At 38.6% G+C, this 21,780-nt stretch overlaps 2 protein-coding genes across 2 annotated transcripts in view; one reads left to right on the top strand and one right to left on the bottom strand.

Annotated features, from left to right (window-relative positions):
* LOC147334347 (uncharacterized) overlaps positions 1-21,780 on the bottom strand; it is a 67,165-nt gene that overhangs the window by 10,973 nt on the left and 34,412 nt on the right. The window lies entirely within an intron of this gene.
* LOC147334348 (uncharacterized) lies at positions 10,104-13,597 on the top strand. Its single transcript, XM_086271764.1, has 3 exons — positions 10,104-10,295; positions 11,160-11,513; positions 11,752-13,597. Exons 1-3 carry the CDS (start codon positions 10,211-10,213, stop codon positions 12,000-12,002), a joined length of 690 nt encoding a protein of 229 aa, XP_086127890.1. The 5' UTR covers positions 10,104-10,210; the 3' UTR covers positions 12,003-13,597.

The raw sequence follows: 21,780 nt of genomic DNA, 5'->3' as shown, positions 1-21,780 counted from the left end.
TGTGGAAAAGTTCAAGGGGGTCGAATACTTTTGCAAGCCACTGTATTGGGTGTGGGGGAGATTACCCTCTTTTGACCAAGGATGTTGTTAAAAACAGTTGTGATCAGAAGGTCACGCACGCACACACACACACACACACACACACACACACACAGTGCCTTGTCTTTTGCAACCATGGGGGTTTTACGGTGGGCGGTGCTTGTGTTGTGTTGTGTATTGTAACCAGAGATGGGCAGTAATGCGTTACTTGTAACAGCTTGGAAGTTTAGGGGTTACTTGTAACGCGTTACTGTAATCTGATTACTTTTTTCAAGTGAAAGCATTTTCAAATTGCCCATATATGACTCAATTTTTTTATAATTTCAGAATTCTTTAAATAAGGAAATTCATGTTTCCACAGGATAATTTCACTCTAGATCAACAGTATGCAATCTCGCGGTGATACCATATCAATTTCAAGTCATTCTGATATTGTCTTTCAAAGTAATGGCCCATTGAAACTGCCCATATATGACTTACTCATTTAACAAATGCTCTTACATGGGCCATTACTTTGAAAGGCAAAATCAGAATGACGAGTGAAACTATCCCATGGAAACATGAATTTCCCTATTTAAAGTATTCTGAAATCATTGAAAGTTAAGTCATATATGGGCAATTTGAAAATGCTTTTATTTCGAAAGGCAAAATCAGACTGACTTGAAATTGACATGGTATCACTGAGAGGTTGGATACTGTTGATCTAAAGTAAAATTATCCTGTGGAAACAGCAATTTTCATTTTTAGAGCATTTTGAAATCGTTAAGAGTAAGTCATAAATGGGCAATTTCAACTATGAAAAGCAAAATTAGAATGAGTTGATATTGACATGGTATCACTGTGGGGTTGGATACTGTTGATATAAAGCACAACTAGTCTTTGGAAATATAAGTTTTGCTTTTAAGAGCATTCTGAATCATTCAAAGAATAGTTCAAAAACAAAAATTCACAGGAAATCCCAAATAAAGTGGCCTTGATATTGACAGGGCGCTACTAGGGTACAAGGTTGTGTCATGTGGATCTAACATTAGAGTGTATAAACAACACTAAATTATATTTTATTATGTTGTTAACATATCTGTTAATTCACTCGAAGTTGGATTTTATTTTGAAATCAGGTTTCCACATCTCTTCCCGTAATACTTTGAATACAGAGGGAACAGAAAACAAACTGGAGGCTGTCTTGACACGAGTCACCTGCTTGCCTCCACTATTTGCTACTATTACTGAATCTGTGGAAGCTCCACCATAGCCACCACCAAACAATTGAGTTATTTTTACACATCTGCCAGCATCTGGCCAATCCACTACCTTTCATTGTTTACACCATTACGAAAAAACAACAACAGCAAAAACCTACGTCGGCCCATAAAAGCGAAAAATCACCATCAGCCCACCGGTATGCCCGATGGCCAGTCCAGCTTTGCGCATTCCTCTGGGCCATATCCTTCGGGATTAAAAAGAAAATGACGTCATTCATGTAGATTACTGATTGGCAGAGCTAACTTGAAATTTTGAGTTACTTTTTTTAAATTTCGAGTTAAGTTAGAGGAAAAAGCCATGCCTCTAGTGAAGGCGGGATATTGCATAGCATTTGTATTAATAACACAAGGATTGGCTGTGACTTGTGCTTAAACCACTTAATTTCAGTCTTATTATTCTTATGCAAATACAACCTCAGGAAATGATGTAAATGATCATGATGGAAAACATCTAAAAACTGTTTGATTGTGTTGTGGGGTCAGCAATATTATATTTTATTAACCCATTTTTCCACATATGTTTCTACTTCCCATGTGTATTTAAGCCCTGTGTTTTTCTCCATCTGTTGTTGCATTGTACCACATTGCTGTGTGTTTCTCTGAGCTCTTTGTTACTAGTTTTTGGTTATGTTTTCTTCTATTGAGTTTTGAACAGCCATTAAAGCTGTCTTCTTCAGTTAAACCTTTTTTTTTTTTCGAAACCTACATTTGGGTCCTCATCCTGCCTGCCACAGCAACATGACCATTTTTGCTGAATTTGTTACATTTTTACATTTATTATATCTTATCCAAGAAAACTTTAGAGGATAAGGACAAGCTTTATTTGTTGGTTGCAGTTGCCTGCAACTGAGATGACAGACCTAGTCGACCATACATACAATATACAAACTTTACATTGGGGAGACAGGTCAGGCTAAGCAGCAAAAAAGAATAGATAATGAAATATGTAACATATAGGGTTACATATATGTTACAGGAGATTGATTGAAATTGATTGAAAAATTGATTTCTGCTTATAATGACTCCCAACAAGGGAGTCATTATGAGGAGAAAACAAAAAACTCCATAGCACATAAACAAGCACAGATATCATCACACTATAACACCATGAAACACAGACAAGAAACATAGGGTGGGAGTACGCCAATGTGCACAGCGTGTCATGGATGCTGCGACCTTACCGCGCATCTGGCTGAGCCGCTGTCTCCATTGGGTGGGAGGTAAGCATGGGAGGAGGCGTTGGATCTGGGGAAGCGAGGGTGGTGGTGAGGGCGTATCAGTATCAGTGTGCATGTGTGCATGCGTGTCAGGATGTGTGTCCTGAGTTCAGCCTGAGAAAATGTCCTTTCGCCTAATATCAACAGTCCATAGCGTACACAGGTGGCCTTGAGGAATGTCAGTTCAGAGGAGTCAGTTCGTTCTCATATCTTTTGGAAGAATGTTGTTGTTCTCCTCAGTGTCAACCTTCAAGCAGCTGGCAACCTCAGGGTTGGGGCTATAGCCGCATTTAGGGCGGACAGAGTGCATCAATTTTTCAGTGACCATCACTGGTCACCAGGTGTCTACTCTCTCTTTTAAAAGCCATGAGCTCCTCCAAGATTTTTCCCATATTTCGTTCAGTAAGAACAGTCTGAGCACTCACGGCTCTTCCCACACTTTCGACCATAGCGGCATGCCTCGTGGGGTTTTGAACAGCAGTCACCGCTTTCTTCAATTTCTGATATGCCAGGGCCAAGCCAGCTCACACAACGCCTTACTTCTGCCATCCAGCAGGGAACGTCCCTCCAGGGCACTCAGTTTCTCCCGATCCTAGGGTTCTTGTCGAGAATAGATTGTCAAACGCATTAAGGGACCAGTTGATCAAATCCATAGTTCTTCATTAGGTTTTAGAGAACAAGAGCGAGAATAAGAGGTTCTCGCAGGGTTAGAGTAAGATGAGACCAGACAAGGACATAGGAGCAACAAGCAGGGAAAATAAGGGAGGGAGAGAGCGAAAGATGTGTCCGCCTCCTCCGAGAGCCAAGAAATAATAGAATGGAAGAAATTTAGGAATAAATGCTTAAGTCAGTTTTACTAATTATTAATTTTCCTGACATTTTAATTAAATGTCAACAAAACAGGTGGTGTAACAGTCATAAAAAGCTATCATCACCCATGAATCAGTGTGTTTCTTTCTTAAAACACGGGATTGAATACAGTGATGAGAATAACTTTGCTTTGTAATCTAACTAGTTACTACTTCTATAGTTACAACGTGGACGCATTACTAGTTTCTACACAAAGATGGTTGAAGCTTCAATTTCAGTTTACCCGGTGTTGTGGCGGGTGCTGCTGATTGGCTGAGGAAGATTTATGTAGTCATAGTAAACCAGTCACATGACCCACTTAAGATGACATAGCAACAAGATGCTATGTCAACCCAAGACAACCCTGAGTGTTCATTTTTGTGTAAAAAGTGTGAACTTCAAACTACAGGGTGGGCCATTTATATGGATACACCATAATATGGGCGATCGTGGCTCAAAGAGTTGGCAGTTCGTCTTGTAATCAGAAGGTTGCCGATTCGAGCCCCGGCAGTCTCGGTCGTTGTGGGCAAGAGCACTTCACCTACCGCCTAGTGGTGAAGGCCAGAGGGGCTGATGGCGTGATATGGCAGCCTCGCTTCTGTCAGTCTGCCCCAGGGCAGCTCTGGCTACAACTGTAGCTTGCCTCCACCAGTGTGTGAATGTGAGAGTGAATGAATAGAGGAATTGTACAGCGCTTTGATTGCTATATAAAATGCAATCCATTATTTTTTTTTATAATAAAATGGGAATGGTTGGTGATATTAAAGTCCTGTTTGTGTATGTGAGGGGACAAACTCCTCAAGATGGGTGGTGACCATGGTGGCCATTTAGAAGTCGGCCATCTTGGATACAATTTTGTTTTTTCAATAGGAAGAGGGCCATGTGACACATCAAACTTATTGGTAATGTCACAAGAAAAACAATGGTGTGCTTGGTTTCAACGTAACTTTTAGAGCTGCGCATGAAGTGTGATTTTATCGTGGTAGAAGCAAAACAGCAAAAGTAAAAGGGAATCCATGACGATGTTTATGTGAAGCATAGTTTGGATCTTCTTTTCCTGCTGGTTCGGTCAATATTGTTTGGAGAGAGATAAAACTAACAGCTTTAGAATCAGTGCAAAGCGGGCATAAACACAAAGCGTGGACCCGCCGAAACATCAGAATCCGTGAGCTGTCAGCTTTCAGCCCTGACCGTGTCCGTGCCGTCGGGTGAGAAAGCCACATCTCACTGATTCTGATCCGTCTGCGGGTCCGCGCTTTGTGTTTACGTCTTTGTGCAGAATCAGTGTACCAGCTCTCATTTACTGTTTTAGCTGTTTGTCGAATCTTTCACCTGAGATTCTGGCATTTCGGGCAAAATAAATTCATATTAAAAAATCGATTAAGGATTTTAATGAATCGATTTCACGTTATCCAAGCCAGAATCGATTTTAATCCATAAATCGATTATCAAAACCCACCCCTAATGGTCACCACCCATGTTGGGGAGTTTGCCCCCTCACATATACTAATATGCCACAAACAGGACTTTAATATCACCAACCATTCCCATGTTATTACGGTGTATCCATATAAATGGCCCACCCTGTATATACCCGTTTTTAAATTGTGTTGATAGGTCACATAAAACCAGAGGTTTTATTAACCCTTTAAAGTCGGTGTTCTGACAAACCATCCTACTTTGGCAAAACGTCCTACCGTAAGTAGTTTATGCACATTTCTGCTGTCACAGAGTAATTCCAGCACCAATTTAAGTAGGTGTGACGGTTTGCCACTTAACTTTGCCCATCAGAGTATGCTTGTAGCTCATATGCATACAGCCAGAATGGTTTGCCACTTCATTTTGCCCGTGAAAGTATGCTTGTAGGCAATGTTCCCTCTAAGCTGCGCACGTGCGCAATTGCGCACTGCTGGCACGGTCTCTGCGCACAGAAAATCTCTGTTACGCACAAAAAAAATCTAACCTGAATTGAAATTAAAATACTTTAACAATTCTTTTTTGCAGTGTTAGTCAGTAAGTGACTGGCTGCTCCCCTATGGGATTAGAACGATTCCACCTTAACCCATAGTCCAGCCAATGATGCGATTCACATTTGTATATACGCAGCTAATCCACGTCGTTGACAGGCTATGACAGCGTCCTTATGTGCCGACACCGGTGTTTTAGCTAGCAAAGCGGCTGATGAGGAGTGAAGCCACATTAATGACAACGTGGACAACCATTGGAGATGTGAGCAGGACAGACAGAACAATTGACAGAAAAAGTGTGGACTTTATACCAGTTTTTAAATTGTGTTGATAGGCCACATAAAACCAGAGTTGTGATAAAAAATATATGCAATATTTGGTTTCCTTGCTGAATACTGTCTTTGTTTATATTTACTTCCCGAAGAAACGATAAAAACGGCGTTTTATAAGAAAAAAGGCTCGAAAGCCTGTGAGCAAAAACAAAATCCACCCCCTCTTCATTTCCTATTCGTCCAAAAAAGTACCATGTCGACCAATCAAAAAATGATATGGCAACGTGGCATCTAGTTGTTAAGAAACAGGGGGAAGTTTTAGGAGTGACAGCGGTGTTTTGAGAGGTGAGAGATTTGCCACGTTTAGCGCAACTCTTGTGTAGTTAGTGTGTAGTGTAGTCAATAGTTTTGTTGTGTGAGTCAGAACAGTGAGGCGACTGCTGAACGTTACAGGTGTTACAGGAGTGATACATCTCCTGCTGTCAGGCCTGCAGGTATCAGGCTGTTGTTCTCCTTTATCTCATAGTGGACAGAAATTATTTTTTGGAGTGGCACAAATAATTTGTGTGGCATCAAATTTGATGCAGAACAGCTGATTGTTCTGTAAATAGTTTGAAATGTTTATTTAAAAATGCATTGGCTGCATTTAAAAAAAATAGCTGCAAAAAAACTTGTTTGCCAAACTGAGTTACTTTTTTAAAGAAGTAACTATATAATTAATTGCCCAGAATTGGTCTTTATATACTGTAGTTTGCAGACAGAGAGTTACAGGACTCTCTCCCAGACCACAGACTCACAATACAAGTCAGAGCTTTTTTAAAAAAAGAAAGAAAGTTATGTTTTCAAAATTGGAGTTCAAGTTATTTTAACTTCCAATAGTGTTAACATACTACACAGGTCAATGGCTAGATTTTTTTTACATTTTCATTGTAAGTGGGCTAAAGCAGTTAATTAAAAGTAGTCTAACATAAATGTAAACGCTGTAATTTGATTATGGTAAATGGTAAATGGCCTGCATTTGTATAGCGCTTTTCTAGTCCATAGGACCCCAAAGCGCTTTACACTACATTCAGTCATCCACCCATTCACACACACATTCACACACTGGCGATAGCAAGCTACATTGTAGCCACAGCTGCCCTGGGGCGCACTGACAGAGGCGAGGCAGCCGGACACAGGCGCCACTGGGCCCTCTGACCACCACCATTATTTTAATAAACCATGTAACTTGGATGGATTCGATGCTGGCGTGACCACAGTGCACATGTCTGCTGTTGCTCACAGTGGTCCAAGGGATCGCTCAGGGAGTTTGTGCTCAGGGAGTTTGTGCTCAGGGAGTTTGTGTGGTCGCTCAGACACATGAAAGATTAGAGGGAACATTGCTTGTAGGTAATATTCACAAAGGTAGCATGGTTTGGCACTTAATTTTACCCGTCAGAGTATGGGTGTATACATGTGTGTAGCTGTTATTAACAAAGGTAGGATGATTTGCCACTGAATTTTAGCTGTTAAAGTATGCTTCTAGCTCATATTCAGAAAGGTAGAATGGTTCGCCACTGAAATGTAGCTCAGATTAACAAAAGTAGGACAATTTGCCACTGAATTTCGTGTTGTGCGCATGCGCAGAAACAACGGGTAGGATGGTTTGCCAGGTAGGATGGATTCCCAGAACACCTGTCGGATCGGGCACGCTCTGTTTTGCGTAACTATTTTTAAATCCCGGTAGCACTGCAAACTGGTGAGTGCTGTGGGGCAGACAGACAGGAAGTAAACGCCTGTGAAATTGGACGGTCTAGCCTTCAGGTTTGCGTCAACGCTGTCTTGGTGGAGTTTAATAAACTCGGCCGTCTGCTCCTTGCTATCTAAAATATAACAGGACACTGGCGTAAATTCTTGACCGTCTCACACTTCTGTTTAATCAGTTTTCTGTTTGACGTTTATTCAGCTGTGTGAAAACCAAGGAGGAACCCACCCAATGGATTAATAAAGTTTTGTTTTATCTACTCTAGTCTAATAACTTTAATCTCAGCCAAACCGATTTACTCACGAACAAATAAAACAATGAAAAAAGCCAAACAATAACATTTTTAGGTTGTCTAAGTGACTTATATATTATGGGCCGCGCTATGAATTCTGGGATATGGTGGGCCACAAAGGACACACTCGACCCATCCTTCAAATTCGGGGAAAAGGAGGACGCATTTGTCGGCTGCATTTGGAGGAGTCTGCAAATTTGGACAGCCTTCGGTGCATTGCTGTCACGTAATCGGTCTACAAATGCGGCCTCAGGAGGATGCAGCCCATGAATTTGGACACCCCCTAATTGGACATAACGAGACAAGGGGAAGCAAAACTGAAAACACTAACATGAGACAAGGACCTTCAAAGTAAAACAGGAAGCACATGACAGCCACAGCCTTGACACTGAACTAAACATACACTAAATACAAGGGCACAAAAACACACTCTAACAACTAAACTCATAACCAGGATCAAACTGAAACCTAGAATAATAATAATCAAAACAGCACAACTAAAGAAACAGAACATAAATCATAACACAGAAAAATACAAGAAACTGAAAATGCTGGGTCAAAATGACTCAGAACCATGACATTATGAAAATGATTCGTTAAAAATTTTTGTGGTTGTTACAGTAAAAGTTTCTACTCAGATTTTTTTTTCTGATTTTAGATTATTTGTGGTAATACAGTATGCCAAAATGAAAAAAATAACTGTAAATTCAGGCATGGGAGGTGGTGATGAAAAGAATGAAACTAAACAAAGCAAGCCGTTTTTAAAGGTGAAATGTAGAGGTAAAATCAAAAGTAGTCAAAAACGGCCAGTTATACCCTGGACCCCAGAGGGTTAAACATTTTTTTAATGTAACGCAATAGTTAATTTTTACTATAATTAGTTACTTTCATAATATTGTTACTAACTCAGTTACATTTTTGAAGAAGCAACTAGTAACTATAACTAAATACTTTTTTAAATACTTTTTAAAATAACCCAACACTGACTGAATAGAGGTGGAGCAGGGGGTGGTACGACTACTGATATACAATCACTAATATAATCAGAACCAGTGATCGAATGTAACTTTTATTTAATTTACTTGGATTTTCTTTACATCGCCTCTTTCTATCTTATGCTTGTTACTAATCCACTGTTTTATGAATGCAAATATTTTTCTTTGTTCAGCCTTTAAGCTTTAAGCATAAATTCTTATCTATTCTTAAAAAATATTTCAATATTTAAAATACACACACTTCTAATATCACATTCTAATATCACATATCACATTTCTAATACATATATGCCTGTAAGATGTGAAAAGAGGTCTTAAATATGTTTAATTCTCTTTATGTTACAGCAATAGTGTTTATGAATGAATGAAATGAATAATTATTTTTTGTGTGTTATTTTGTTTGTTTTCTGCATGTTTTGTTCACTTGAACATGTTAATGTCATTGATTTGTGTAATTGCACATTTGTATCGCCAGAGGGCAGTACTTCAAAGTTGATTGCAGTTTGATGTGTCGGTCGCGAACGAAATGGCTCTTAGAGCCGACTCTTTGACGTGACCGACGCAAGCCGGCTCCTTATCCACAACTATTTTCAGTTGCGGATGATAAAGGATTCAGAAAGTTTATTCATGCGGGCCCATACGACAGAAAATGTGCATCTTCTTTTTGTTTTCATATTTTAATTTATATTTAATTGCGTTGTGGTTTGCAGTGTTTTGTATTGTTTCAAAGCTGAAAATTTAAATAGTTAAAAGTTGGTTTTTGTATTATATGATTTATTTATTAGATTTTATGTGGAGTGAATAAATAAAAGTATATTTACGGTGGCCCCTAGAGACAAAGCACATACAAACTCCAAAACACGTGAAAACTCCAAAACATGTACAAAAGACAACAGAAGTGCTCCAGGATGCTAGGCACAGTGTTGAGCTTTTGTTACCTAGTGGCTACACAAGCCAGCAATTACCAATGACCGGATTTGGTGTGTGGTAGTAACAGGTAAATGAACATTTGAAAAAAATTATTTGAATATATATGAGTGCTTGTATATAAATAAACAAACAATACACACATGCTTTCAATTGTGTAATTTAAGTGATCTAGGTAGCTCTGTTTTGGAAGTTCAGTTAACGCTAGAAATGTGTTTTGGAGTTTGTACGTGTTTTGTCTCAAGGGGCCACCGCATATATTTATATATAAACATATATAAATAAAACCACTTTTTTTTTTACATTAGTAATTCCTTTTGTGCATAATTTTATATTATTGTTAATAATAAATTAATTAAAGCAACAAAACAACCTGAAGAGTCGATTTTTTTTAGTGAGTCCAGCCGAAAGAGCCGGTTCTCTAAAAAGATCCGGAAATCCCATCACTACAGTGGGCGGCTTCTACGGTTGTACCATGTGGTCTTAGCTTTTAAAACGAGCTAAAAGACGAGACACCCACAGTGTAGGCGAAACAAAAAGGTCATGAAACCAGTTTATTGTGCTGGACCTGTTTCAGCAGCAGTCTGCGTAAAGATATTTCATTCCAGCCTCGTGTGAAATCAGCAAAACTCAACTCAGAGCGCAAATGGCTCCTTTAAAATCTTTGTCACTTTGGTGGATTTGGCTGGCTGTCACGGTTCTACGTTCAGCTGACTCACAAGATGAGCTGGGTGTGTATTCGCAATATTTTTTTGTTTTATCGTTGTGGTGTATAAAGTCTGAATGGATCAGGGAGATTCATTTAAAATGTATAGTCTCCAACACGATGTTTACATAAAGTGTAGAGGTCTAAATATTTTATGAAAAGATTGTGTACACACTGTTAAATATGATATGTTCAGAAATATTTACAAATTCAAAACTAATCAAAATTTCACTTAACTGTTAAAATACTTTATGAACATAAAAAGAATTTGATTTTTTTTTTTTAAATATGCTTTAACATTATTATTCTCTTCTGGGTTTTACATGATGATGGATGTTAAATGTTCACCAAGAGGCACCTCAAACTGATGTTGTCTGTGAGAATAATTTATTGACAGACTTAATTTTACTTTGGGAAATAAAACTTCACATGAAAAGCATTTTTTTATGCACTTTAATACTTAATAGAAGAATAGAATAGAATAGAATAATCCTTTAATTGTCCCACAAGGGGAAATTTGTTTGTAACAGCTGCCAGAAAGACACATATACAAACAAACAGTACACAGGACACAGAACAGAAACATACACAATTTTTCTTACATATTTAAATTAAGGACAATGGTTACTATAAACAGAGTACTGTACAGTTATTAAATTAAATAAAAATAACAACAGATAAGAGTCAAAGACAGGTTATAGAGTGAATTGGTTGATAAAATAGTGCAAATTACAGCGCAGATGTAAACTTCTATGTTTGTTGGGAGCAGTTCTGATTGTACAGACAGCTGCAGGAGGAAGGACCTAGGGAAACGCAGTCTGTCACTGAAGGAGCTCTGCAGTTCAGCAACCCCTTTAACCTCTCTGCTCTCTGTTTTTTCCTCTTTCAGACCAGAAAAACATCACAGCTGAGTCTGGACAGAACGCCACTCTGACATGTCAAGCTCCAAACAACAACATCATTGTTGTAGAGTGGAGCAGAGCCGACCTTGGCAAAGAATATGTCTTTATGTACCGCGGCGGGTATTTTGTTCCAGATGACCAACATCCATCTTTTAAGAACCGGGTGGATCTGCAGGACAGACAGATGAAGGATGGAGACGTGTCTTTGATTCTGATGAACATCACAACTGCAGACAAAGGAACATACGAGTGTCGTGTCATCACGAGAAGAACAAACCGAGGGAAGAGAGCTTATCTGAAGACTAAGCCCATCACCACCATCAGGTTAAATGTTCCTCCAGGTGAGTGAGCAGAGTTGAGTGTGTGTGTGATCAGAGGTGAAGCTGCTTCCTGGTTGTTGATGTTTGTTTCTAAAGATGTTGTTGATGAGACTTTGTAGAAAGCAGCTGGTCTGAGTGATGTGATCAGAGTGCAGTAGATAATGTCTGACAGCAGTTTGAAGAGGAAATGGATTCTGTTCTGTTCTTCACTCATCACCTACCTGACAGCTGACACCTCACACCTGTTTCTCACCTGCAGGTCAGACAGGAGGACACACAGAGGATGGAGGGAAGGAGGCAGGGAAGGAAGCAGGAGGGAAGGAGGGTGGATCTGTTGGACTGAAAGTTGGTCTTTCAGTTGCTGCTGTGGTGCTTTCTGCTGCTGTTGTTCTTTTTTTGATCTATAGAAAACATAAACAATGTAATCAGGACTCACACCATCCTCCCACTGAACCACAGATCGAAATGTCTGAGAGTTTTCTAAACTCTGAATCTCCTGACCAGAAATGACCTGGAAGCAAACAACTGTCATGGACACTCCACAAGGATCCCTGATGTCACTCTGACACTTGAGAATGAACTAGTTTGTCCTCCTGACAGCAGTTTGAAGAGGAAATGGATTCTGTTCTGTTAGTATTTCTTACTCCTGATGAAGCAACTGACATGCAGCCGGCATGAAATATAGCACAAACTGTATGTTAATTAACATCCACCGTCGTTACCACAAAGAAATCAAAAGCAAGAGTACAGATGTGTTTTAGGCAAAACCAAGGGAATCCACAATCCTTTAAAAAATAAAGGAAATATGTCACAAACTGTTCAGCTGGAACAAAGTTAACGACAGTAGATGTGGCCATTCCTCATGTCTGCACCAATAATATACTTTCCCTCCTCGAGCTGCCACCTTGACGTGGTGGAGAGGCTTGTGTGCTCAAATCCTGGAGCGTTCAGTTCCATGACAAACAGGTCCCAGGTGATGAGCCAGACTAAGAGCAGCTAAAAACATAAAATCATATAGGAAAAAAACACTGATAGAATGAGTAAATCATTACTTGTGTGTGACTTCTAGTTGTATAATACAAGTAAAAATAAAAGAGAAGCCCTTAAACTAAGGTGCAGACTGATGGTTTTGTGGATATTTGTGATACAAATATCAAATAGATAATAATAATACCTAAAGTACTTTGCAAAACTTCATCTTTAACAGACCAGATAAAAAAATCTACTTGTAAAATACAAGAACTCTGGTTTGTTGCTGTAGATAGGACTGGTGGAGCTCCTATATATTAACTGCTTCAGACTGTTAATGTGTTGTTGTTTTTCTTTAAAAAAAACAAAAAAGATAAATAAATCAGTGAATATACAGGAGGTTCTCATCCCCTGCTGCTGTCAAGTGCTTCATCTACTCATTTAGGAAAATGAATGTATTACATTTTCTTCTATCAGAAGTTTTGGTTCAGGCTTTATTACAAGCACAGAGTGAAATGTGTATTAATCAACTAATCTTTATATTTAATAAGTGATCTAAAAGTAGATTTTTTGTGAAACCTGCTTGGAGTTTTTTGTTTATTTTTGATTTATATTCTTTAACAAAATAACTTAAAGAAAACATTTTTTCTAGATGCATATTTGCATAAACATTTTTGTCGAGAATAAATTGTGTTCCACATTTTGAAAATAACATTTGCTTTTGGTTTCCTTTCTCCAGAAATGATCACAAAAGCCATTCAGTGTGTAATCCTGATCCTGTTGGTACACACCCAGTATCTTGTTGAAACAGCACTAAAGTACGTGCGACACACCCTCTGGGCTTTGCTCCAAGTAACCACAGATGGAAAAACACAGATACCCATTCATTATCTACCAAGTTAATCCTTAGAGCATTTTTTGAAAACATCCTTGCGTGTCTCCTGATAATAATCCTCCTAGCTAGTCTGGTCCTGCTCATGTAATTAGAGACAACAAAATGAAGCTCTTATTACAAGTTGCAGGAGTTTTACTTTGCAGTTTGTTCCTACCACGGCTTGATTCAGCGCTGGGTTTTAAGGGAGAAATATATATATATAAATACATTATATAAATACAAAACACACCCAAAAAAATACATTAAAGAATTATAAAGAATCGCTGCATTGTTCTGTTTGTGTTATGTTGCGTTCTACTTCTTTGTTTAAAAAGGATTCATACATTCAATGGTGCTGGGTGCGGTCACGTTTGTGCAGCTCTCATCTCAGTTCAGCTCCAGGCAACACGAGGTGAAAAACACGCTGACAGAGACTGCAGCACTGAAGGCTTATAGATATGTGTTTCATATTTATTTATCTAATTTTTTAGATGTCCTTTTAAACATGTTGGGTAAAGGTTACACTCTGGCCTTTTTCTCTGTTTGACTTACATAAAGCAGGATTCAGATAAGTTATTTATTGAACAAAGTCCCACCTTTAAAACACAGGATTATTACTTCCTAAAGGCTGATGATAAACCTGGACTTTGAGCTTCTTTTACTGCAGTATATAATTTTATAAAACGCATTAAAATGTAACCTTCACAGCTCCTAATGAGCCTGTGACTGTAAGAAGAGAACAAAATGGAGGTTGTGGTTTGCTGCTCAGCTTCACCTTCAGTCACTGTTGAAACGGGGAAGTGTTTTTTTTGTTGTTGTTGTCTTTTACAGAGAACAGAAATCAGAAACTAGTTTCAGAATATCTTCAGACTTTAAAACCATTTCATCATTCAAATCTTTACAAATCTCTCCCTGAGACTCTGAATGTCAAAAATGAGATCCGGTCGCTTTTATCAGTCATGCGTTTCCAGTTTGAACCGGTTCTTTTCTTTCCTGTAATTTGTCTCTCTGTGTTTTATGAGAAGCAGACTGTTCCTCTTAAAGTCATCATGTGGTCAGAACACAGCTGCTGATGAAAGACTTGAAATGCAAAGAGCAGAGCTGAATGTAATAACTGGATCACATGGAGTTACAGCTCGAGGTAACTGACATTGTGATATCTGTGGGACTCATTTACTCAGTAACTCAATGAGAGTTCTAGGCTGCCTCATGTAGGTCAGCGTTTCTGTGACATTTGAGTCACATCTGGCCCACACAACTCTTTTTAGCCTTCCTCTGCTGTCTCATATTCCCAATGTGAGACTCAGAAAGATGAAACAGAAACATTGCTGTGGAATTTCTGTGGTTAATACAGAGACTGTGCGACTAAGAATTAAAACTGTGTTTCAGTCTGTGTTCAGGGCCGGGCTCTGCCAGGAAACAGATGACATGTCTTTGTTTGAAACTGTTTTGCAATGTAGTTTGAACACCTCCCCCACACCATAGAAACAGCAGAGCGCTGCCTTCTACACAGAGCACAGAAACTTCCTCTTTAACCCTCTCGAGGCAGGCGTTGCCGATTTGCAACAGTTAAAAACTAACAACCTGATTACTCCACATACATATTGTATGAGTTTTTTTTACTCAGAAATACCACTGCAGGACTTGGTTGTGCATTAGCAACAAAAACTTAATTTGAGCCTGAGAGGGTTAACAGGACTGTGCAGGACAGTTAGATGAACTTTATAAAATCCACTTTAAACTAAAATAACTTTTACAGTTTTTACAATTTTTATAGTGGTTTTTCTTTAACTCAACACATAAAACAGGGTTAAAGTATCACACTTTTAGTATTATGCAGTATGCGACCCAAGCAGACTCAGTCTGTCTATATGATGCATCTACGTGGTATTAACACCACACTGTCACACCTAACAGAAACATCTACAGCATGTTGCAAGTGTGCATTAGATTCATCTGCTGTAAGCTTCCCTCTAAAACTACCTCCGTCCTGCACAAACAACTGAAGTATATGGGTGGAGTATAAGTACTGCTCAGTTGAACTCCGTTTTGGAAGTTGAAATCATGAGAAAAATGTTTAATTTTAAACATAAACACTTCCCTTTTACTGCCATAATGGAAGTATTTTTGTTTCTCTCATACCAAACCAAAAAAGGAGTGAACAGCACACAATGCCTCTAATGTCTGTCCTCTGACTCATGGGTAGTGTCTCATTTCCCTGGGAAATTTCCGAGCCATGATGACTGCCTGCACGTGCTTGTTTTATCTGTCATCATCCCCTATCACTGACCACAGCTCATGGTAAAAGTCTTGATGTTGTATAACCGTGTTTGTGTACATAAGCAGAATAGAGAACTATACTATTTACCTGTTAAACATGATTTATTTAACACAAGTCACAGGTGATGTGTTGTCCTTCAGAGCAGGTAGATGCTGGTAAAATATTGTTTTTACAGCTCAGGGTGGAAATTTTTCCCCGCGTCATTCTGTTTCATTTAGCAAACAATACATGTCATCTGTTCCCTGCCTGCTTTTGTTTGAGTTCATTCATTCTCTGTTTACTGTGCAAACACAAGGTGAAGTGTTCCCAGTGGCTCTCACATGTCGATCTGCTGTTTTCTCATAGCCCAGAGTCACAAACTGCAAAACATGGCGAAAATATTCAACACAGAATCGAGATTATTTTCTTCTCAGGACTGTTTCTAGAAAAAAAGTAACTTAATCAGCTGAGGTGACACCAGAGTGTTTTGAAAGGAGAAGCAATAAGAAACCATCTCACCATCAGACCAGACAGTCAGCATGACTGATGAGTGACACATCATCATGCGTATGAATGCTGCAGTCATGATGTTTCTTACAGCAGATCTTGATGTATAGTGGGTATGTTTTAACATTTGACAGGTTGTTAAACTCACAGGGCAACTCAGTTAAACGTGGTTTAACAAGGACAATGAACTAAATGACATAAAATGGCCCAAGTGGAGGGTGTAGTTTGGTGACAGTCTGTCCTCAGGTTAGTTTCTTTTGCTCATCATTTCCTCAACTTTTAAACAGCAAGGATTAAAGGTGATCAAGAACTGAAGAGAAAAGTGCTGGATATGAATAAAGTTGAATAGAAAACACAAGTTTTTATTCTGATTTTGCTGTTAAAATAACTTAAGTAAAATAAATATTATGACTATGTCTAGTCAGACACTAAAATGGAGAGCAGAGGAGAGTCAGATCAGGATAAGTTAGGCAAATCAGACCCACATATCTTAGTAAAACATGAATGATTTGAATTTCAAATCAAATGCAAAGTTTGTGCTCATGTCATATTTACAGTCTCTTCTTTGTGTTGTTGGTACTTCAGTGCCAAGATAACCTCAGAGCAAATTAAAAAAGCCAATTCTACTGAGGCCTTTTCGAGTTCAGGGGATATTATAATTTATTTATAATTCACTATAAGTCTGAAAAAAAAAAAAAGATTTCACAGAGGAAACGAAAGTAATGCTGTAAGTTTTGTTTTACAAGAAATGAGAGAGGGGGAGGGTTGTGTTCCACCCACATCCTGCAGCAGCTGCGTCACGTGGAAAGTTTCCAACATTTATTCTCTGATTTTAATCCATTAAAACATATTGGTGACATATAACTCATTGTGCATTACTCAGATGGAATATCATGAGCTTTGCTGCAGGTTTTACCCTGTCAGAAAAAAAGTGCACAAATTATAAAGTTGCAACAACTGAGCTCAATACAAACAGCAGAAGCTATGAGGCCCTCTGGAGGTCAGATATAAACACTATGAGCTGTACTTTTAAACAGGACAGACATTTATTTATAGATATTTTATAGATTTCTAACATTAATGATATTCATTCTGCTCTTTAAGCATATCTATTAAACCCAGAGTCAAGAGAAATATGTGAATGCGTCGAAGAGTAAAGAGAAACACGCAAACATCAATCAGTCTTACCACACAAAAGCATACACCCAGTATACACGTCTGAACTTGACTGGAAGGCATTCAGCTGCTGGCTGATGAGAAGTCATGTGTTCAGTGGTTTGAAAAATATCATGTTGGGTCTGATTACCTTCAAATAAATAATTCAGTTAACTTCAGCTATTTAGATCTAAGTTTCTACTTGTGCTGCTTCCCTCCTGTCCCTGCATTTATCACATACATGCCATAAAGACCCAGCAGTGAAAACAGAATAGACCTATTTTTCACAATAATCAGTTAACAATGATGAGTTTTCTAGTTCAAGGTCAGAAGCTTTAAATAAATGTAACTTCTTTGCACATGCACGCACACACAGAGTCTCCGGACTCAATAACACATGCAAGAGGAGTATGAACTCATCTCAGACACAGACGTGCATCTTGTGTGCAGAGATCACAGAAACAGACCTCAGCTTATAAATTAACCATGAACAGGTGATGGTGCATATTTAAAGACACAGAAGCAACCTGTTATCAGACTGAAATGTTTACTCTCTGACTCCTTGAGGTCTGCACTCACATAAACACATATAGGAGAGGATCGTGTCTGTATGTCTGTATGTGACATGCAGCAACAGAAAAGCTGCACACAGAATGGATGTTTTTCTGTGTGCATATTGTTTTAACCAGAACTCTGTGAACAAGTTTGCACAAGAAAACACGTCTCACTCTCTGAGGGCTGTGAAGATTTACAGCAGCTGTTTTTACAGATAAGCTCTGCAGGCACCGACAAGAACACTGAAGTCCGTTGATTGTTCTTCAGGCAAGAAAACATTCAACCTTTGAATCAGAATGCAGGACTGTGATTGGCTGCATGTACTTACTTGAGCAAGTGACTGAGTTGTTGCATTATATATTTTTTATTTTTTTAAAGAGTCTGAAGTCTAAATTTAAGCTGTTTATTTCAGTCCAACTGTAACACTGCAAACACACACAGCATGTGATAAATACATAACATATGATCCACAGACGTGTGCAGGACTGTATTTAGCAGCCAGCCTGTCATCACTGGTCAGACTGGTTTAGTTGTTTTGAAGGTGTCCTCTTTGACTTTAGTGAGGAGTAGGTGACCCGTGGCTCTGATGGAGGATCTGAACACAAACACACAGATTAAAGAAATATTTCGATTTCAGGTGATAAAAACTTCTTGGACCCATCAGAAAACTGGCTCTGTTTTATTTCCTCATTGCTTCATGAGTCTGTGCCAAGTTAAACTGAAAACAAAACAATCCAACAAACGACTTTTAACTGAAAGTGGATCCAGAAGATTTCATTGGTTATTCAAGACGTTATTATGAATTGAAAGAAGAAGAAAAAATATCCCTCTTCAGAGAAAATGAAAGTAGAGAAGTACATTTCGTTTGAAAAGAAAGAGCACCTGCAGTATGCAGCAGGTGAAAGACCGTAATTTTTCTTCTGATTTAAGTCATTTGAAACCTTTTTAATGTCATAAAGATCACTGTGTGTGTGAGATGAACAGAAACTTCACTGCAAGTTTTCTCTGTTTAATATGCAGATAGAATCAAATCAGTTTTGACATGAGTTAACGTAAAGCTTCCATAGAGAAGCTTTGGGATCCTCTGTAGGTCAGAGGTCAGATTTACTCACCATGAGGATCCTCGTGAGAACAGGAATGTTATTTATTTATGAATTTCTGACATTTGCACTGCTCTTAACTTGTGTTCAATAAGCCAAGAATGTATGTGGTATGTGGGGAAATGTAAAGAAAACCCGCTATGAATGCAGCTCCTAATACAGCTATGAATGCAGCATTCATTAGCTGTGACACACACACACGCACAAACACAGATGGCTTTGTTAGAAAGGCATCTGTGTTTCAGTCATACAAAATGCAGTTTATCTGGAAACTTCTGGAGGTTGTTTATCAGAAATGACTCCAGGTGACACATAGTCTTTGCAAAGCTACCAACAATTTTATGTCTAATCTGTCTTTAGACTTGTCCTCCTCTATAAGAAGAGATGTACATGTGTGATCAACATAACTTTCATGTTTATCTCTGTGTATCATAGAGTCTGGATGAGATCAGAGCTGTACTGATTAAAGACTTAAGACTTTGCAGACATTAAATAATTTAAAAAAAACCTCTTTGCTAGCCTGTGAAACATCTTTCAAAGCAAAGGCTTTACAATACAAATGTTTAAATGGACTTTTAGGGGGAGTGTAACTGCCTCCACTTACCTTCACTTCATATGGGACGAATGTGAGACGTGACACAGAACTCAAGTCGGTGGTGTAAGGGTGTCAGAGCAGGTTCAAATAATATTAATGTTCAAATAAAAGTAAAATGTCATGAACTCCTCAGGGACAATTCTGGTGTTTTAATGATTATATTCCTTTATTAATGTATGTATATAACCCATCTTATTGAGTTTTAAGAGGAGACTAAGATGATCAGTACGAAGAGAATTTAACAAGCTCATAAACTTGTTGAAATAATTTCATGTTTATATATTTTTAAAAACATAAACACTGATCAGTCAATGACTGACTTCTCACTTCATTTTTATGATTTGTGGGGCTCAGGCTTTAAATGCAGTAATGGTTAGGCTTGCTCCTACTGCATCTCTTACTAGGTCAGTAAGTATCAGCATTTACACATATTAGCAGTAAGTTAACACAGAGATTCAAATATTACTACCTATAAATATGAGGCCTTTAAACATGAGGCTTGTTGAAGGCAGACAAGCTGAAGCCAGACTCAATGTCAGATGAAAACCATCACGTGTTGAGCTCCTCTGCTGCCACCTACTGGCTCTTATTTATTTATTATTTCTGACTTTGGTTTTAAATTTCAAATGTATATAGGTAAAGCTGCAGGGAAAAGTCTTTTTACAATTCTGTTATATTAGTATGTGTGCTGGTTCCTCAGCAGGCTGGCTGTGTGTAATTTCTGGTTCACAATGGGTATCACAAGTTTAGTGAGTCAGACTGTCTCAATTCAGCCACAGCTTCACCTCTTATATGTCACACGTAAGCTGGGTTGTGACATTTGTGCCACATGTCAAACAAAGTAAAACCCACGTAATGGAAGCAGGTGCTGTATGGACAGAATCAACCCACACATTCAGAGAGCCTTTTGTTTAGACTGACTCACAAAATGTCCCGCGTGTCACATTTCCTCCTTTAGACAGGTCAGGACTATTGACATTTGAAGTGCACAGAAAAGAGGCTGATTGGCTCATTACAGGGTAGCTATAAAATGATTGGACCAGGCTGATGACAACACAAAGGAGTTTTACAGCACGGGAAAGGATGGTTAGTTTTTGCCTAAAAGACTACACACAATGCTTGTCTTGTTATCCTCCTCTCACCTTCAATTGTTCACAGCAGGTCATCGCTCCCTGATTCTAAGATTTCTTTCTGCTAAGAGGAAGTTCCTACCAACTGTCACCAAGTGCATGATGTGTTATTGTATGTTCTTTATAGGGTCTGTATAAATAAAATTTAATAGAATTGTATAAGGTGTCACCTGTTCCACTCACGTGGTTCTATTTATTGTCTTAAGGTCAAACTTCAAATAAAAGTAAAACGTCATGAACTCCTCAGGGACAATTCTCGTGTTTTAATGATTATATTCCTTTATTAATGTATGTATATAACCCATCTTATAGAGTTTTAGGAGGACACTAGATGAACAGTAAGAAGAGAATTTAACAAGCTCATAAACTTGTTGAAATAATTTCACGTTTATATATTTTTAAAAACATAAACACTGATCAGTCAATGACTGACTTCTCACTTCATTTTTATGATTTGTGGGGCTCAGGCTTTAAATGCAGTAATGGTTAGGCTTGCTCCTACTGCCTCTCTCTTACTAGGTCAGTAAGTATCAGCATTTACACATATTAGCAGTAAGTTAACACAGAGATTCAAATATTAATATCTATAAATATATCACTGATGAACATGAGGCCTGTTGAAGGCAGACAAGCTGGAGCCAGACTCAAAGTCAGATGAAAACCATCACGTGTTGAGCTCCTCTGCTGCCACCTACTGGCTGATTGGTTCATTACAGGAGAGCTATAAAGTGATGGGACCAGGCTGATGACAACACAAAGTAGTTTTACAGCACGGGAAAGGATGGTTAGTGTTTGCCTAAAAGCCTACACACAGTGCTTGTCCTGTTATCATCCCCTCACCTTCAATTGTTCACAGCAGGTTGTCGCTCCCTAAACCTGATTCTAAGATTTCTTTCTGCTAAAAGAGAGTTCCTACCAACTGTCACCAAGTGCATGATGTGTTATTGCAGGGTATTTATAGCGTCTGTATAACTAAAATCAATTGAATTGTATAAGGTGTCACCTGTTGCGTTCATCTGGTTCTATTTATTGTCTTGAGGCCAAATACTCCCAGCAGTCTCACGTATCAGAGAGTCTGCTGTTTTCTGTGTTGCTCTGAGAATTTGCAACTGCAACCAGGAGGTACAAATTAATTGTAAGCTG

This window comes from Aulonocara sp. 'chitande type north' Nkhata Bay, linkage group LG3, assembly GCF_057382095.1.
Source record: "Aulonocara sp. 'chitande type north' Nkhata Bay isolate Kocher_YH1m ecotype deep benthic linkage group LG3, A_spYH_male_GT1.1, whole genome shotgun sequence".
Lineage (NCBI taxonomy): Eukaryota > Metazoa > Chordata > Actinopteri > Cichliformes > Cichlidae > Aulonocara > Aulonocara sp. 'chitande type north' Nkhata Bay.
The sequence above is the reverse complement of the archived record's forward strand: the minus strand, read 5'-3'. Positions and strand labels throughout refer to the sequence as shown.

What these genes read in the sequence shown, in the direction of transcription:
- LOC147334348 (XM_086271764.1), top strand. Translation starts at nt 10,211, where the DNA reads ATGGCTCCTTTAAAATCTTTGTCACTTTGGTGGATTTGGCTGGCTGTC. An exon ending in TGACTCACAAGATGAGCTGG is followed by an intron (nt 10,296 to 11,159) that starts GTGTGTATTCGC and finishes TTCCTCTTTCAG; the next exon opens with ACCAGAAAAACATCACAGCT. An exon ending in CAGGTTAAATGTTCCTCCAG is followed by an intron (nt 11,514 to 11,751) that starts GTGAGTGAGCAG and finishes TCTCACCTGCAG; the next exon opens with GTCAGACAGGAGGACACACA.